Genomic DNA, 17,147 nt, shown 5'->3' with positions numbered 1-17,147 from the left:
TTTTTTTAATGTTTTCAATTGCCATAACATCTCTCTGCTCCATCATGTTACAGAACAAAAGAAGAAAAATATTTTGCTTAAATACCAACCTATTTTTCACATTGATACACTATAATTTCTCTATGAATTCTAATTTTTTCACAGATACTATCCAGTTTGTGCTTGTTGTTACGAATTTTTTATTCGGAACGACGCAAATCGGGCTTTACCGTTTTGCTACAATGAAAAAATTCGAGTATTCCGAAATTTTGGTGCGAAGGTAAATTTCTACCAGTGAAAATTGTGCTCAAATCAACAAGCACGTGTGTTAGCTGTCAAATTTGTGTAAATATGCCACAGAGAAGACGGTATTACAGGCATGAGGATGAAGAGCAGGGAGACAGATTCGAGACAGAGGCATTTTCTCACATGAATGAAGACGAGCCAGAAGATTCAAAACCAGAACATGATCAGGACTTTGGTAAAGACCTACAGCTATCTTTAATAATTTTGTAAAATTTTACTTTTCTGTTAAACAGTGTTAAATGTCCCAGACACTTGGGGTTATGTGTGCCAGTCTCACTTTCTTGAACCGAACTTGACTACAAATTGGATAATTTATTTTGCAAACCATACATCAAAATATTTTTGCATATTATCAGCTGAACATATTACTTGGAAGATTTCTCTGAAACCTGAATGAAAGGAATGCTGACAGGTGTCGCGCAATGAATTAAAGCATAACAAAGTTATTTACTCTATTTTGTTTTATAATAATAATATGTAACATATTTTATAAGGACTTCAAAAATTATGCGTTATTTAATCATGAAAAAGGGGATATTATTCTCACAAAATGACAGTAAGCAAATATTTTTCTTTCTGTTTATGTCATATACAATGTATTATGATTTTTTATGTCATAAGCTGATCTGGCATTTTCAGCTGCCTGATAATTACAAACTCGACATGTATCTTGTTTTTTGCTATTTTGACAATGTCAAAAAAAGTTGTCCATTGTGTCAAACCCTGCTCAGGGAACCTAGACGTTGGTTCCCTTAATTATCATAATTTCAAAAAGATAAAAAGATATGCTCTTCATTTTATGCCGAATAAAACATGTGCATTTTTTCTCATCACATTTGGAATAATTTCATCCAGCCATTTTAACAACCCTGTGAATATCACAGCTGCTCAACACTCAGCAGTGTTAGCGATTTTCCCAAATTACGGAGTACCTGCTCAGTGCTAATAGATTTGTTACGTCATAATTCAAATGGGACGAGTCCTCAATTACAAAAATGACAATGTAATACAATCATATTTGTGTTACTTTATCTATAATTTGAGGGCTGTGTCGAGGGGTGAAAGCGAAAAGGTTCTAACTCACTTTTTTTACAAAATTCACTTTTTTTTATATTTGTAACATAAACACCCGTATACATCTTATGTCAAAATATACGAGGGTTGTCCCAAAAGTCCGTGACAAATTTTATAGCCGGTTCATTTTTAGCGCCAATAGAAAATAATTCACACATATAACCGTTAAGTTTATTATTTAACATTACAACAAATCATTTACAAAAAAATTACCCTAGTTACTTAGAAATTTTCAGTATTTACGACATTGGTTTGAGTTGCCGGCGCACGTCAAATAATTTACATTTTGTTATGAATAGGCTGAAATTAATTACGTATATTTCAAATATCTTATGATGTGTCTGCACAATGTCACGTTGACTTCCTCTGCTGCTATGTTTAAATCATCTCTGAAAGTTTTAGTTAAATAACTTAAAAAACTGAAAAGATACGAATAAATGAAAATATCTCATATAAAATATGAAAGTTAAAATGGCGACGTTCGAAGAATTTGCGGCGCAGTGAACATGTCACTCAGGTTTCATGACTATTTCGAGAAGACAAATGTAACGATTTTCAGCAAATATACCAAATATAACAGTTAAGCAACATATTCTGAGCATTTGTGTACAAAAGGCATGAACGGAACCAGAGTTTTGCGCTACAAAAAGCGAAAATTAGGAAAACACGGATAGGAAGACCGATCTTCGTCGCCTATTTCCTACAGCTAAAATCAGGAGTAACGAGACCGGAAGTTCGCGTATAGAAAAAATTAATGTATGCCATCCAAACATTCAACAGACATTAACAACCACATGATTTAAGTCAGAAATTGACGATTTATGGGTACCATTATTGCGTTGAAAGCCATTGAGAGTATTTGAGAAATGCGCCTTACATAGATTTAACGCCGTCTTTGACGTTGGACGTGCGCCGCGATTCAGTTAGTTGCCATGGTGTTTATGGCATATTTCTGTTGTTTGTTGATATTTATCTATGACAATTTGTGAAAATGTTAAGATTATATGGGTTTATAACATATTAAAATATCAAATTCGTACCTGTTTTATTTAGCTTTTAATCAATCTTGTCACAGAATATTGGGACAACCCTCGTATAAGATTTAGTTTACTTATAAAAGGGTGAAATGAAAAATTGTCCAAAGGTTCTAAGTGAAATTAACCTTTTTTGTGAAAAGCGAAAAGGTTCTAACTGCAAATGGCAGTTAGAACCTTTTCGCTTTCATTGAGTATAAAATGTACAAGATTAAATAAAAACAACTTAAACTGCATTAAAATAAGAGCAATCAAAGCAATTTTGAAAGCTAAACCTTTTATTGTACATTATTAAATAATATCACATAAGAAATTCATTAGTTTCAGAGTAGATGTCTTGATTTTGGAAGAAAACTTAAGTACTTAGAACTGTTTCGCAGTTAACTCCACTCATGAAATAATCAATTTTTTAAAAGGGAAACAGTTCTAAGTGTACATGAAAAGTAATGATCATGCACTATCTTAAAGGGTTTTGTGTGATGATATTAAAGGTAGGGCTATAGATGACGGTAAGAAATCTGATAATGTTACTGAAAGTGATGCTTTAGCTGGTTGTACTTAATCCAGGGACATAATTGAAGAAAGTTTTAGCTTTAAGCTGTGGTCTCACACCCTGGCAGAGCCCTGGTAGACGTCTGGGGATGATCAAGGAACAAGCGGGATACATTCATAACTCTGCCTGCAACCTCCAGGATGATCCGGAACATTCGGCATTCGACCCTAGATGGGATAAAATATTTAATATCACCGGGGTGATCCGGGAAGGTATAGCTTTACCAGCTTCATCCTTAGCCCTGCCGGGAATGACAGAATGACCGGGTTACGCCAGGGAAGCACTGTAGCTCTGCTGACACAAACTAGGGATGAGTCGGGGTATGATATAGCCGGTAGAGCTACAGTAGAGCCCCGGTGAATGCCAGCAGAGCCCCGGTGAATGCGGCAGAGCCCCTGTGAAAGCCGGCAGAGCCCCGGAGGATGACGATGGAGCTACTGTTGATTCCTGTAGAGCCCCGGCAAAGCCCGGTTCATTTCAAAAGAATTACGGCAATTTGCAATGATTGCACTTGTTTGTAATAAAACCCTTTCCCCATTTCCCTTCTGTCCAGTCTTGCATAAGGATTATTCTGAAAATCATCATGAATTACTTATTGGATAGGAGAAAATATTATTTAGAATTATATTAATGAAAATGATGTATCAACGTCATCATTTTTGCACGTTTTCAATCCACTGGGGTGCTACCGGGGCTCTGCCAAAATCGTCCTGGGTTCTGCCAGGATCGACTGGGGCTCTGCCTTGGTCAACTGGGGCTCTGCCCGCGTCATCCAGGAATGACCAGGTAAGCACCGGCATGAACCAGAGCTTCACCTGGGCTCTGCCTGGATGGTCCGGGGGCATCCTGTGTGTTAGTTGGGAATTACAGTAGTGCTGCCGGGGTAAGTGTGACCGCAACAAAAATTTCACCCCGGATCAAGTAACTTACCTGGGTGGTCCTGGGCTCTGCCAGGAGTAAATGAGACCACAACTTTAGATGACAATACGATATCAGGTGATGTTCTTGAAAGTGAGACTACAGGTGATAGTGAGATATTTAGAATGGTTAAAAGCGATTTTTTGATGATAATCAGAAATCTGGGTATGATAAGGTAGGAAAGGTTATAGACAAAATTACAAGATATTGTGACTTTGATATATTGGGCATTGCAAATGAACTTGGAGCTATGTGTGGGTCCAAGAAACTGAGTTGTGTAAATATAGCTGGTGCTATGTGTGACACTGAAATATTAAGTAACATGAATGAAAGTGGAGCTATGTGTGCCTCTGAGATATTGAAAAATTTTAATGTAGGTGGAGCTATGGGTGACTTTGATGTATATAAACAATGTAAAATAAAGTATAGTTATGGGTCACACTTATGCTAATGAAGGTGGCCTTTGGGACTTGGCCTTTAGACATATCATCTCTTCTATGCATTGTTGCTACATGGGGGTGTCTCAAGTGTGCACAATTTGTAAAATATATTTTCAGTTCAAATATATTCTGGGACTTTTTGTGAAACTGTTTACTGCAAAGATATTCTTGCACTTTGAATGAAGTTTCAGACAAATCCAAAAAGTTTTTTTCAGAGAATATTGTTCACTATTATTGTGATTTCAAAATAGCTGTAATCTCATTGGTTCAAACAGTGGTAATCAGAACAAATTATAAAATCGAATTCACTGGCTGAATCGGATTTTCCCGATCTAAATCAGAATCAGACTCATATCCTATGGTGATGCCAGATAAGTTGCATCATTTAAGCGTATTTTATTTATGAACAGCATAAAAAGAAAGTGTCATTTTGGCGCATTTTAGAATGGACCTATGGGCTAAGGATGACCGCATTAAGCCGCTTATAATTTTTAAGTTGTTTAAAAATTAATACATAAACTATTGTTAGAAAATAGTTGTGGATGAAATGACATTAATTTCCATGAATAAATATCTTATTGAAGGTAACCATTTTAAATATGATTATGAAAGAATATGAATGTAACTGTTTTATTTTGAATATTAAAGAATATGACAGGAAATGCAAGATAACAAGAGCTGTCACAGAAGACAGCGAAGCTTGACTCTTCAAATACTGGATGCAGTAAGGAAGATGAAACTATGAAAGAAAAATCAATTATGATATAAATATATTTTTGTATCAGTATCAAGAAAGCAGTCAAATGTTCTATATTTTGCACAACATAATGATCTTGTCAATAACATTAATGTTACTTTAATGGAAAGACTGCAAGTCAAGTCAAGCCCTTCAAAAACAAAAATGATAAAAGCAAAAAGAATTTAAAGTAAGTTATAAGTTCAAATTGGAAACAACTCTTGAAAAAAGAAGCTAGAGTTATGAACCTTGTCATGCATGACTAATGAAAAAGAACCATTATTTATCTTAAGTCTAGAGCAGATACCATTTATAACAATAAAGATAATACTTAAAAATCAATTTACAAATGAATTTCAAAAATTAAATGGGGATAATTAATTAATGCTGGGAATACAGGAGCTTGCATTTTATAACTCTTATCCATATGACAAGAAGTTATAGTAAAAAAATTATATTTGTTAACATAAATTCAAAGTTCAAGGGGGAATAATTCTCGAGGTAGTAACGCTAGAGTTATGTACCATGTCACACAACATGTAATGATCAAGAAATAATATCGATCTTACCGGTGTTTATTGGCTATTTAACACCGGTTTGGAGTTTTGATACATAGGAATTGACCACCAAGGCCAAGGACATATATCTGAAGTTTGAAGCTGATACCATAAGTATTTTACTGCACCAAAACTTTAATCTGAAATCTGGACGCGGACACAATGGCAAGGAGGACAGCTCTCCATATACTTTGTATAGTTCAGCTTAAAATGATTATCAAATTAATTGGCATTTGCTTTTTGTTTTTCAGGTGTGATTAATGCCCATGATGTTCTTTAAAAGCTTAGTACACTATCAATTATGACCTTTATTTATGTTTCTAATTTAAACACAGTCAAACTTAAAATTTCATGAACTTGAAAGTGGAGTAAGCGAATGTCTCACACCTAAAATATGAAATCAAAATAAAAAGTAAGTGCGAAACAGTCCTATCTGGCAATTTATACTCAATCTCTTACTAAATATAATTAGAAATGCCAAAATGTTGCTCTATCTTTAATTAAATAAGAAAAAAAACATGCTTTTGTTCTATCAAAATGTCACTTGGAACCTTTTCGCTTTGAACATAAAAATCAAAATATGAGAAATTTTAAGTGCGGAACAGTTCTAAGTTACATTTGATTAAATATCTTGTTTGCCAAGTCTTTCCTAGCATTTTTATTATCATTGACAGGTTTCTTTAATTTTTTTATGTGTAAAATCAAAGTGTTGTGGAATTTTGCTATTTTACAAACATTTGAGACAGTTTTTTGCTTCTCCTGTAAAATTTTGGAAAATGCACTTAGAACCTTTTCGCTTTCACCCCTCGGTGTGCTCTTGAATAATATTAAAGAGGTTAGGACTGAAGGTCAATAAACTAAAAAAACATTAACAGTCATGTTCAATTCGTCATGTTGAAGAGCCTGCAAATGTACGGTCTACAGTCTTTACTCTTAAACGGTCTCCAGTCTCGAAAGAATGTGGAAAAGAGACTGCTGGTTACTTAAATTTACTAAATATCTAGCATTATTATAAGCAATGGATAAGGGTTTATTTAAATACTTCTATATTTTTGTACATACAGTCGACTCTCGTTATCTCGAAGTCATCAGGACCGTCCAAAAAATATCGAAATAACAAAATGTCGAGATAAACATATAAGGGTTTGAATAAGGCAGAAACTGATTTTTACAAAAGACATGTGCATACCTTATGTCAAATAAACTATGATATCCCCATGTCTTGTTTTCATAGGCCTAGTCAATATTTAACAAAGTAACATTAGCGGATGCTTACCAGTGGAAATACGGGTGTCTGTGATAAAAACACATAGTGAGGTTTACTCAGTAATACACCAATATAGTGAAAAAAAAATACAGGGTGGTTGATCCAAATATCCTCCTGGGTTAGTTATCAAGATTGTTCCACCGCTGATGGATTTGGTGGTGATGTTGTGAAACAGTATTGCAACGATAGCGTTTCTATACCTTCACTATTTCATTTACATTTAAAGTCAAAATGAATTGATACAGTGTTCGATTATTTATTAAAAACGTAAAATTCACTAATTTTGGACATAAGTCAATCAACACGCTAAATAGATGAACTTTTATAAAAAAAAGCTTAACTTGTTACAAACATAATCATCATTATGACACGGGCTATTGAGCAATTATTGTCTAGTTTGTGTTTTTCACACGTCTGAAGGAACAGACGAAAGAAAACTATTACTCGAGATAAACAAAGGATAATAGTGTGAAAATAACTATTGGGGCTAAAATTTTACATCGAGATTCTGAAAATATCGAAATAAAAATATCGAGATAAACAAATATTTTCAATATAGATAAAGAAGGAAGAAAATCAGGACTTTCAAAAGTTCATCGAGATAACGAAATATCAAGAAAAGCGATGTCAAGATAACGATAGTTGACTGTATTTACATGTGTATTTTACCTTTTCAAAGGTAACATTTTCCTACTTAGCAACGGAACAGTCTCTTATGTCAAAACATATTGACAACAGTGACTGTTGATGTAACAATAGCGGATACCATTGATAGGTTGGCCAAAAACGAGGTCGAGCACTTGCTCCTAGTCTACGTTTGGGTTATAAATCTGCATTGCTTATGAAAAGGGAACAAATCAAAATGAGATGAAAGTCAAGTTCTTAAAATACAATTTATTTAAGGTGAATACTATTAGAAAATCCATTTTTAATCAGAGCAAAAAAATTTAAGTCAGAGAATTAACCGATTATCGGGGGAAAAGTGTTTCGTCCCAGGGACTTAACCTTTTTTTTTCTTTCCTCCCTGGCAATTTTAGTGAGTAAATTGATATGTTTACTCAGTAAATGCGAACACTGACAGCATAATTCAAATAAATTGGATATTTGAACACTTACTGTAAAAAAATTTCTTGCAAACAGAAAGAAAATCATGATACATTTTATTTTGATTATGGTGAAAATATTGGCCATACGCACATGTAAAGGTGCTGGTCGCATTGATTTGACCTTCAATTTGTTTTAACTTTAATCTTATTATTCATGTAATATAATATCCATATATTAAGAAATTTAAAAATAGAAGAAAAAAAAGATTTTTGTTGTACAAATATAACCAAAAAATTATTTTTTCTCAATTTTTGATTTTTTCTATAAATTGATTTGGCATGTGTGAGAGAAAGTGATAAAGTATGTTATGTATGACTGAAATGACACGCGATAACATAAATGCTTGAAATTCATGTAGGTCAGTAAGGTTTCGTAGCTTGGTATCTTAATAAAATTGAAGCGTTGGTAAAATTTACTAAAAATGTGACCTTTTTTAGCTCGACTTTTCTATGAAAAGGGGAGCTATCCTACTCGCCCCGGCGTCGGCGTCGGCGTCACACCTTGGTTAAGTTTTTCGTACCACCCCACTTTATTTCAGAAGTATTACAAGTATGGCTTTGAAACTTACCATACTTGTTCACCATCATAACCTCCATCTACAGACAAGAGTACATAACTCTGTCAAGGTTTTTGACAGAATTATGGCCCTTTTTTGACTTAGAAAGTGTATTGAGCTTGGTTAAGTTTTTTGTACCACCTCACTTTATTTCAAAAACCATTGGAGGTATTGCTTTGAAACTGACCATACTTGTTTACCATCACGACCTTCATCAACAGACAAGAGGACATAACTCTGTCAAGGTTTTTGACAGAATTATGCCCCTTTTTGACTTAGAAAATACATTGAATATGGGTAAAATCCACTTATTGCCTTAACCCTTTGAGATATTGCTTTGAAACTTTTAATGCTATTTCACATCATTACCCCCATCTGTACGCAAGAGAAGGTAACTCTGTCAAGGATTTGTTTTAAAAATTAAGGCCTTTTATCGACTTAGAATCTTGGTTAAGTTTTTAGTACCAGTCCACTTTTTGACTGAAACTGTTTGAGATATTAATTTGAAAGTTGGAATACTTGTTTACAATCATGATTCCCAAACATGTCCAGGAGAAGGTAATTCTGTCAAAGATTTTATTTGAATTATGGCCCTTAACTGTCAATGTTTTGTATTATAGGCAAGCACTAAAAAACTTAAAAAATCTAAAAAAATTCATTCCTATCCACTTGTTCACTTTACCATAAAAGGCTCAACTCAGTTTTTTTTTCTTTCTTACCAGCCCTCTTTTGACTTAAACATTTCAAACTTTGCTGCAGTGTTCAAGGGTATCACACAATTCAGTAAAATAATTCTTCACTAAATATCTTAATGCTCATGGCCATTGTTCACTTTAAAAATACAGAGATTCTTGTATTGCCTTTTACTGCAAAAACTTTTTTTATTGGCAAGCAATAAAAAAGTCGAGCGCGCTGTCTTACGGACAGCTCTTGTTTTAAAACGTAATGAAAGTCTGTCTAAACTTGTTTACATGCGAGACAGTAGACCATGTCATACAAATATTCAAAACAAGTTAAGATAAGTAATTGCAAAAAAAAATAATGATGGTTTAACTTTTAAAATATATTAGGAAGCGAGGATTCTGACCCTGAAGATGTACAAGAAAAACCAGAAACAGACAGTGATGATGAAGGGCCGGAAGACATTGGTTTCCATGACAGCCGACAGTCAGTACTGACACAACTTCGATCTGCCATGAGACAAGTAGATGCGGAGAAACAAAAGAAGAAAAGCAAGAGAAAAATGCTTGATGCTCAGTTTAAAGAACAGAAGGTACTTATATAATGTCCTTATATTAGCCCAACGAATTGTGTACCAAGGCTTTTTATTACATGAACGATGGTTGCCCTTTTGTTGATGGTGAAATCTAACATCTAAGTAATATCAGTTTGATTTTATTTTAGACCTTCGCAAACTTAATTTAATATTTGGATCTAGTCGACTGGTTTAGATTAAAAACTAGACAAGTTGATTAACACAAAGATATGAATTAAAGCTTTAAGCATGTATATACTGAGGAACTATTAGATGACATTAATGTATGAACAAATCTAAAATTAAGGGGAGAGAACTGTGTAAAAAGGAAATGAAAGATTTGTGTACCTTTATCATTGTTCAACCCTGTCAATCAAGTTGGAACATACAGTAGTTCCTTTTCAAGGTGTTTTTCTACTAACTATATATTTTCTTTCACATAGGCCAAGAAACGTGAATATCTAGAAAGCGCAAAATTACCTGATGATTTTCTGCAGAGCATTGCTGATGAAATACCAAAAAAAGTACAGAAAACTGACAAAGTTAAAACAGTTTTAGGTCATAGGTATGAAGATGGCAGGAAGAGACGGCATAAGAAAAAGAAGACAGGTAAATTTAAAAGGGTTTGACTTAAAATATTTTACTTTCTCTCGAAAACTGGTACAGGTACATGTATTCATTTGAAACTTTGTTGGACATCATGCTAGAGCTGTCATTGGAAATATTGGAAGTTTTCTCTCTGGATCAGTAAGCCACATTGAATTTACCAGAGCCACTGTTCAGCCGCTGCTTCATTCCTAGGCAGGCTGTCAAGAAATTTACCAGTACTAGTTGCCTTTCACTTTCGTAAGTAACTGAGTACTTCTGTTCATACAAGAGCAGAGGTACAGTGCGAATGACCATATTAGAAGGGATTTCATGATTAATCACAATAAAAGTGACCTGCGCCATCTGGGAATCAAACCCTGGTCGCCAGATTTACAATCCAACACTGCCTAATGAGCCAACCAGACGGCCTTGAGCTGTCATTGATTCTGTGCATAGCTTATCAATAATATATTGATATCAGATGACAGATATCAATGATACACAGATATATCAGAAATAACCTTTTCTGTTGTTCACTTTAATACTTGTTTAAATGATTTCAGTAAAATACAGTCATGTTCAGTTCAATGTCTAATTTATAAACACGCAATGCATGATTTTTTCCTGACATTTTTTTGTCATCATTGCTATGAAATATTTATGTTATGTAACAACAACATAGTGTTGAGCTTCTATGTAATGTTTTTGGTGATATTTTCTAAATTCTACACATTTAATTAAGTAAAACAATCATTTTAGTCGAATATCAACCTTTTAATCATGCCGTAAAACTGGCCATTGACATAGATATGATCTGTGGTTAACCAACATTTGAAACATTTTAATATGTGAAAAATAACTTGGCATTTTGCCCAGAAAAACTCATTTATATATCTATTTATAGTAACATACGTCACATTCTGTCCCGTCTTTTTTAGTACTTCAGTAATCATTTTTCTTTGAAATATATCCTGATGAAGGTCTTGAAAGACCGAAACCGGTAGATCCTAGAATAAATCAGTTACAAACCATCCTGATGTTTGATGTGTATTCTCTCCTTTTCTTGATTTACTTGTTTATTTAATTAATTAGTCAAAATTATTGATTTTTTGCAATGTGTAGTGTATCGATTATTAATCAACAGAAAAATATCAGCAGTAAAACAATATTGTTTCTATCGATGACAGCTCTACATTATGCTCATGTTTCCGTTGTCAATTTGAGCTGAATTTACTAATTATTCATTTCAAAAGATATAAGTGATGGCATGGCAAAGTGTGTTAACATCTAAGGATAACTAGTCATGTAGGTTCAAACAGGGACAAGCTGTGCTTTTTTTGTGACCAAGAAACTTTACACTCATTGCTTACTAGCAATGAGTAAGTTATTACTGGTTGGTTCCAGGAATGGATTCGAGAGTGTTTCAATAAGCTTAAAGCTTTCAACACAAACAAACTAAAGTTTATTAGTATAAATTAAAAAATTGACTATTACGATGGCATTTGACCATTATTTGATATTGAAAAAAGTTTAGGATAAAATATAAATCTGCCTTAAATATTAAAAGACTGCTGCTGTCTTTTATTGAAGGTTACATGTAAAATCTTGTGGATGTTAATTGATATTTCCTTGGGCCATGCAAGTAATTAATCACTCGTCTGAAGTAAATTATAAAATGGCAAAATGTAAACTGATTTTGTGCTTTCACCTTTTCACTTACTATTTACTCATGAATGGGCATAATGTCACTTTAAAGGATATTAGGTATTTTTCACTGCTATGCATGTTTACAGAATAATGCCCCCTTTTCTAGGTTGTCTTTTTCAACTAAAAGTGTGTGTCAAAATGGCAGCAATAACTTGTACAATGTCATCATGTTAACATATTGGGTTGTCTCCCCTACTGTAATGCTTGACATAATTTTTAAATAATTATTTTTTGACATTTCAGTAATCATTGTTTATGTATTTCTTTGTGTGATTGTCTTTTCAGAAAGTTTGGTAGAGGAAGATGTGGGGGCTGAACATAGATCAAAAGATGGGCTAAGGGAGGACTTTATTGCATTTACTGACAGGTATGTTGAAAACGATCTTTTAACATGACATAAGGTTCAAGTTACAAACAAAGAAAAATATTAGTTTAATCTTTAGCCAGTGTCCACTGCAGACCAAGATCAGCCAGCCTGTCTATGTCATCTGATCTTTGGTCAGAATATTTTTGAAATTTTAATGATGAATGGACTAGTCCATATTGAAAGATCGATAAGTACATTTAACATATTTAGCATGGTAAGGTATAATATGGTTTATGTGATTAAACAAACCTGATTATGAAATGGTAATACAATGAACTTTACTGCAGTTGTCACAGTGTGAAAAAAAGTGTGCAGCCTGACTGAGACTCAACCCCAGAACATTCAGAAAACTATTCTGCCACCTTACGACTGAGATATCCAGCAGCTTACATTCTTTTCTCCTATATAGTGAACCATTTTAAATCGTTTTATACACCATGCTATATTGTACAGAACCATGTGAATTAAACTCTGAGCTATATTCAGTCATAGTCCCACATTTGTGCCAAATGTTACAGGGCGAGAAAAATGTGCAGCCTTACCAGGACTCGAACCTGGGACCTTCGGAATACTGTTCCATGCCTCTACCAACTGAGCTATCTGTCCGCTAGGGTACTCATCTTCTCCCCTTTATAATGAACTGTTCTAAACCGTGACATAAATGTTTTTTTGAAGTGCAAGTGGAGTACAGGTGGCAGACTTGAAGCATTTAGACAGACAGAGTAAAACAGTGGCACAGTTAGCTGCTGATTTTAAACAGAAAAGATTGTATGGTCGTGATATTAAACGAGAGAGCAGTAAGTAAAATTTGTGAAATTTCATTTTGTACAAATATCCAGATCTGAAAATCAACTTCGTACACTGAGTCTTGATTCGAATGTTTCAGTCACATGTTGCAAGTAAATATCATGGGGGTTATCCATGGCCGTTTGGTTAAGGTTGTTCACTGCAAACCATTTGCTCCTCACCTCTGTGGGTTTTAATCTTGGATTCTTTCATGTTACGGAACGTAGGTGGTTCTACTCTGGTCGTCCTCCACCAGTAAAACTGGCAGGTCACCATATGACCTATCTTGGTATACTGTGTTGGTGCCATGTTATACCCAACCAAATAAAATATTGACTCCTTACTAAATACATTTGTATAGGTTATCATATTGTTAAGGTTTTTTATGGAATTTGCATCTTTATAACAACTATGTAGTAAATTAGAACATATATATATGTATGCCCTATTTACCTCCCTTGTGTTGTCAATCACCTGAAGTCAACTTTTATCAGTAGAAATTGAATTTGTTTTATAATCTCAACAATATTATTTATTTATTTATTTGACTTTAAAGCACAACCATATGTTACTATTTGACTACAAACCCAGCCAATATGTTGAATTAACATCTTACTGTATATTAGAACTGTTGTTTTTGTTGCTTTCAGATCAAGCTAGACTTGCAAAGAAAGAAAAAAGACGTCACAGAGCCAGATGAGATTCTAGAGACTGATAGATTTACATTAATTTAATGTACCGTTACTTTTCACATTTGCTAATTGTACATTTAGATCATTTGATGACAAGTGTACACTTGACATGTATTTATGCCCCCTTTTGAAAAAAAGGGGGTATATTGCTTTGCACTTGTCGGTCCGTCGGTCCGTAGACCAAATGGTTTCCGAGTGATAACTAAAGAACCCTTAGGCCTAGGAACTTCAAACTTGGTATGGTGATTGGTCATGACAAGTAGATGACCCCTATTGATTTTGGGGTCAAGGGGTCAAAGGTCAAGGTCACATTGACCTTGTAAGCAAAAACGGTTTCCGATCAATAACTAAAGAACCTTAAGGCCTAGGAACTTCAAACTTGGTATGGTGATTGGTCATGACAAGTAGATGACCCCTATTGATTTTGGGGTCAAGGGGTCAAAGGTCAAGGTCACATTGACCTTGTAAGCAAAAACGGTTTCCGATCAATAACTAAAGAACCTTAAGGCCTAGGAACTTCAAACTTGGTATGGTGATTGGTCATGACAAGTAGATGACCCCTATTGATTTTGGGGTCAAGGGGTCAAAGGTCAAGGTCACATTGACCTTGTAAGCAAAAACGGTTTCCGATCAATAACTAAAGAACCTTAAGGCCTAGGAACTTCAAACTTGGTATGGTGATTTGTCATGATCAGTAGATGACCCCTATTGATTTTGGGGTCAAGGGGTTAAAGGTCAAGGTCACATTGACCTTGTAAGCAAAAACGGTTTTCGATCAATAAGTAAAGAACCTTAAGGCCTAGGAACTTCAAACTTGGTATGGTGATTGGTCATGATCAGTAGATGACCCCTAACGATTTTGGGGTCAAGCGGTCAAAGGTCAAGGTCACATTGACCTCTTGGGTAAAAACGGTTTCCGATCAATAACAAAAGAACCCTTAGGCCTAGGAACTTCAAACTTGGTATGGTGATTGGTTATGACCAGCAGATGACCCCTATTGATTTTGGGGTTAAGTGGTCAAAGGTCAAGGTCACATTGACCTTGTAGGTAAAAACGGTTTCCGATCAATAATGAAAGAACCCTTAGGCCTAGGGACTTCAAACTTGATATGGTGATTGGTCATGATCAGTAGATGACCCCTATTGATTTTGGGGTCAAGGGTCAAAGGTCAAGGTCACATTGACCTCTTAGGTAAAAACAGTTTCGGATCAATAACTAAAGAACCCTTAGGCCTAGGAACTTCAAACTTGGTATGGTGATTGGTCATGATCAGTAGATGACCCCTATTGATTTTGGGGTCAAGGGGTCAAAGGTCAAGGTCACATTGACCTCTTAGGTAAAAGCAGTTTCCGATCAATAACTAAAGAACCCTTAGGCCTAGGAACTTCAAACTTGGTATGGTGATTGGTCATGACCAGCAGATGACCCCTACTGATTTTGGGGTTAAGGGGTCAAAGGGAAAGGTCACATTGACCTTGTAGGTAAAAATGCTTTCCGATCAATAACTTAAGAACCCTTAGGCCTAGGAACTTCAAACTTGGTATGGTGATTGGTCATGACCAGCAGATGACCTATTGTTTTTAGGGTCAAGGGGTCAAAGGTCATGTAACATTGACCTTGTAGGTAAAAACGGTTTCTGATCAATTAACTAAAAACGCTTAGGCCTAGGAACTTCAAACTTTGTATGATGATTGGTGGTGACCAGCAGATGACCCCTATTGAGTTTTGGGTCAAGGGGTCAAAGGTCAAGGTCACATCGATCTTGTAAGTAAAAACGGTTTCTGATCAATAACTTAAGAACGCTTAGGCCTAGGAACTTCAAACTTGGTATGGTGATTTTTCATGACCAGCAGATTACCCCTTTCGATTTTGGGATCAAGGGGTCAAAGGTCAAGGTCCCATTGACCTTGTAAGTAACGGTTTCTGATCAATAACTAAAGAGCACTTGGGCCTAGGAACTTCAAACTTGGCATAGTGATTGGTCATGATCAGCAGATGACCCCTATTGATTTTGGGGTCAAAGGTCAAGGTCACATTGACCTTGTATGTTAAAACGGTTTCGGATCAATAATAAAAGAACCCTTAGGCCTAGGAACTTCAAACTTGGCATGGTGATTAGTCATGACCTGCAAATGACCCCTATTGATTTTGGGGTCAAGGGGTCAAAGGTCAAGGTCACATTGACCTTGTAAGTAAAAACGGTTTCTGATCAATTAAGTAAAAACGCTTAGGCCTAGGAACTTCAAACTTTGTATGATGATTTGTCTTGACCAGCAGATGACCCCTATTGAGTTTTGGGTCAAGGGGTCAAAGGTCAAGGTCATGACCAGTAGATACTTGATAACCCTTATTAATTGTTTGATCACTGGGTCAGGAGTCATGCATAATTACCTTATCACATGAATAATTGGCTGCTGATAGGGGGCATACATGTTTTACAAACATATCTTGTTACAATATTTGATCAATAAACGCATAATGTGAGTTTAATTAATGTACAAAGGTCCGTTTACCTAATTGAACATTTACAATATTTGATGCATGTACACTTTATGAACATTCACATGATATACATTTACTTAAGGTAATGTAAATTTACTTGATGTGTAGATATATCCATGTACATTCCCTTAAAATCTTAATAAAATGAGCACATTGTATTAGGAATACTGTAAAGAAGTTTAAATGGGCCATGGTTATGTTTAAATGTGTCATGGTGATGTATAAATGGGTCATGGTTCTGACTGATGACTACAATTGCTATGGATATTTTGTGAAATGTTTGATGTTACAACGCAGATGAACAATCTATATGAAGTAATAAGGGATTTGAGCAAAAACATTTTGAAGCTATGTTGACATGTTTTTGCTGTAGGTTCAAATATTAGAGTTTGAAAATAATGTATTTTCAATACATAAAATGTTAATCTGATATTTGTTATAATTATGACAGTTACATTTTTATATGCCATTTTTGAGAGCATATTTGATAGCATTGTACATTGTTGGTTTAGGAAGGTGAATGTTTTTGCAAATGGTGTTCATTCAAAATTCTTGAGGCCTTTTAGAGGTTTATATTGAAACTTAGTTTAAAACAGACATAGTCAAAGTTAAATTACTATCAAAATAAAGAAAGGCACTCATGAGTTATGGCCCCTAGAAAACTGAAAATTGATGAAGCTATCTTTGGCCATCCAATTACTTAGGCAATACCTGTAGGGTGG

At 34.8% G+C, this 17,147-nt stretch overlaps 2 protein-coding genes across 7 annotated transcripts in view; one reads left to right on the top strand and one right to left on the bottom strand.

The window, feature by feature from the left end:
- Positions 1–202, bottom strand: part of LOC132736987 (coiled-coil domain-containing protein 150-like) — a 39,367-nt gene extending 39,165 nt beyond the window's left edge. For all 6 annotated transcript variants that reach the window (XM_060724216.1, XM_060724214.1, XM_060724213.1 and 3 more), the window contains exon 1: positions 90–202. The gene's annotated coding sequence lies outside the window, so the exon portion shown is untranslated. The remainder of the gene's footprint in view (positions 1–89) is intronic.
- Positions 203–246: 44 nt separating this feature from the next.
- Positions 247–13,939, top strand: LOC132736988 (uncharacterized). Its single transcript, XM_060724219.1, has 6 exons — positions 247–460; positions 9,598–9,800; positions 10,226–10,391; positions 12,363–12,444; positions 13,120–13,241; positions 13,881–13,939. Exons 1-6 carry the CDS (start codon positions 331–333, stop codon positions 13,928–13,930), a joined length of 753 nt encoding a protein of 250 aa, XP_060580202.1. The 5' UTR covers positions 247–330; the 3' UTR covers positions 13,931–13,939.
- Positions 13,940–17,147: the final 3,208 nt, after the last annotated feature.

The sequence above is a fragment of the Ruditapes philippinarum genome, unplaced genomic scaffold (assembly GCF_026571515.1).
Source record: "Ruditapes philippinarum isolate M1 unplaced genomic scaffold, ASM2657151v2 ctg3556_1_1_1_1, whole genome shotgun sequence".
Lineage (NCBI taxonomy): Eukaryota > Metazoa > Mollusca > Bivalvia > Venerida > Veneridae > Ruditapes > Ruditapes philippinarum.
Note: the sequence above shows the minus strand (reverse complement) of the source record. Positions and strands in the feature narration are given on the sequence as shown.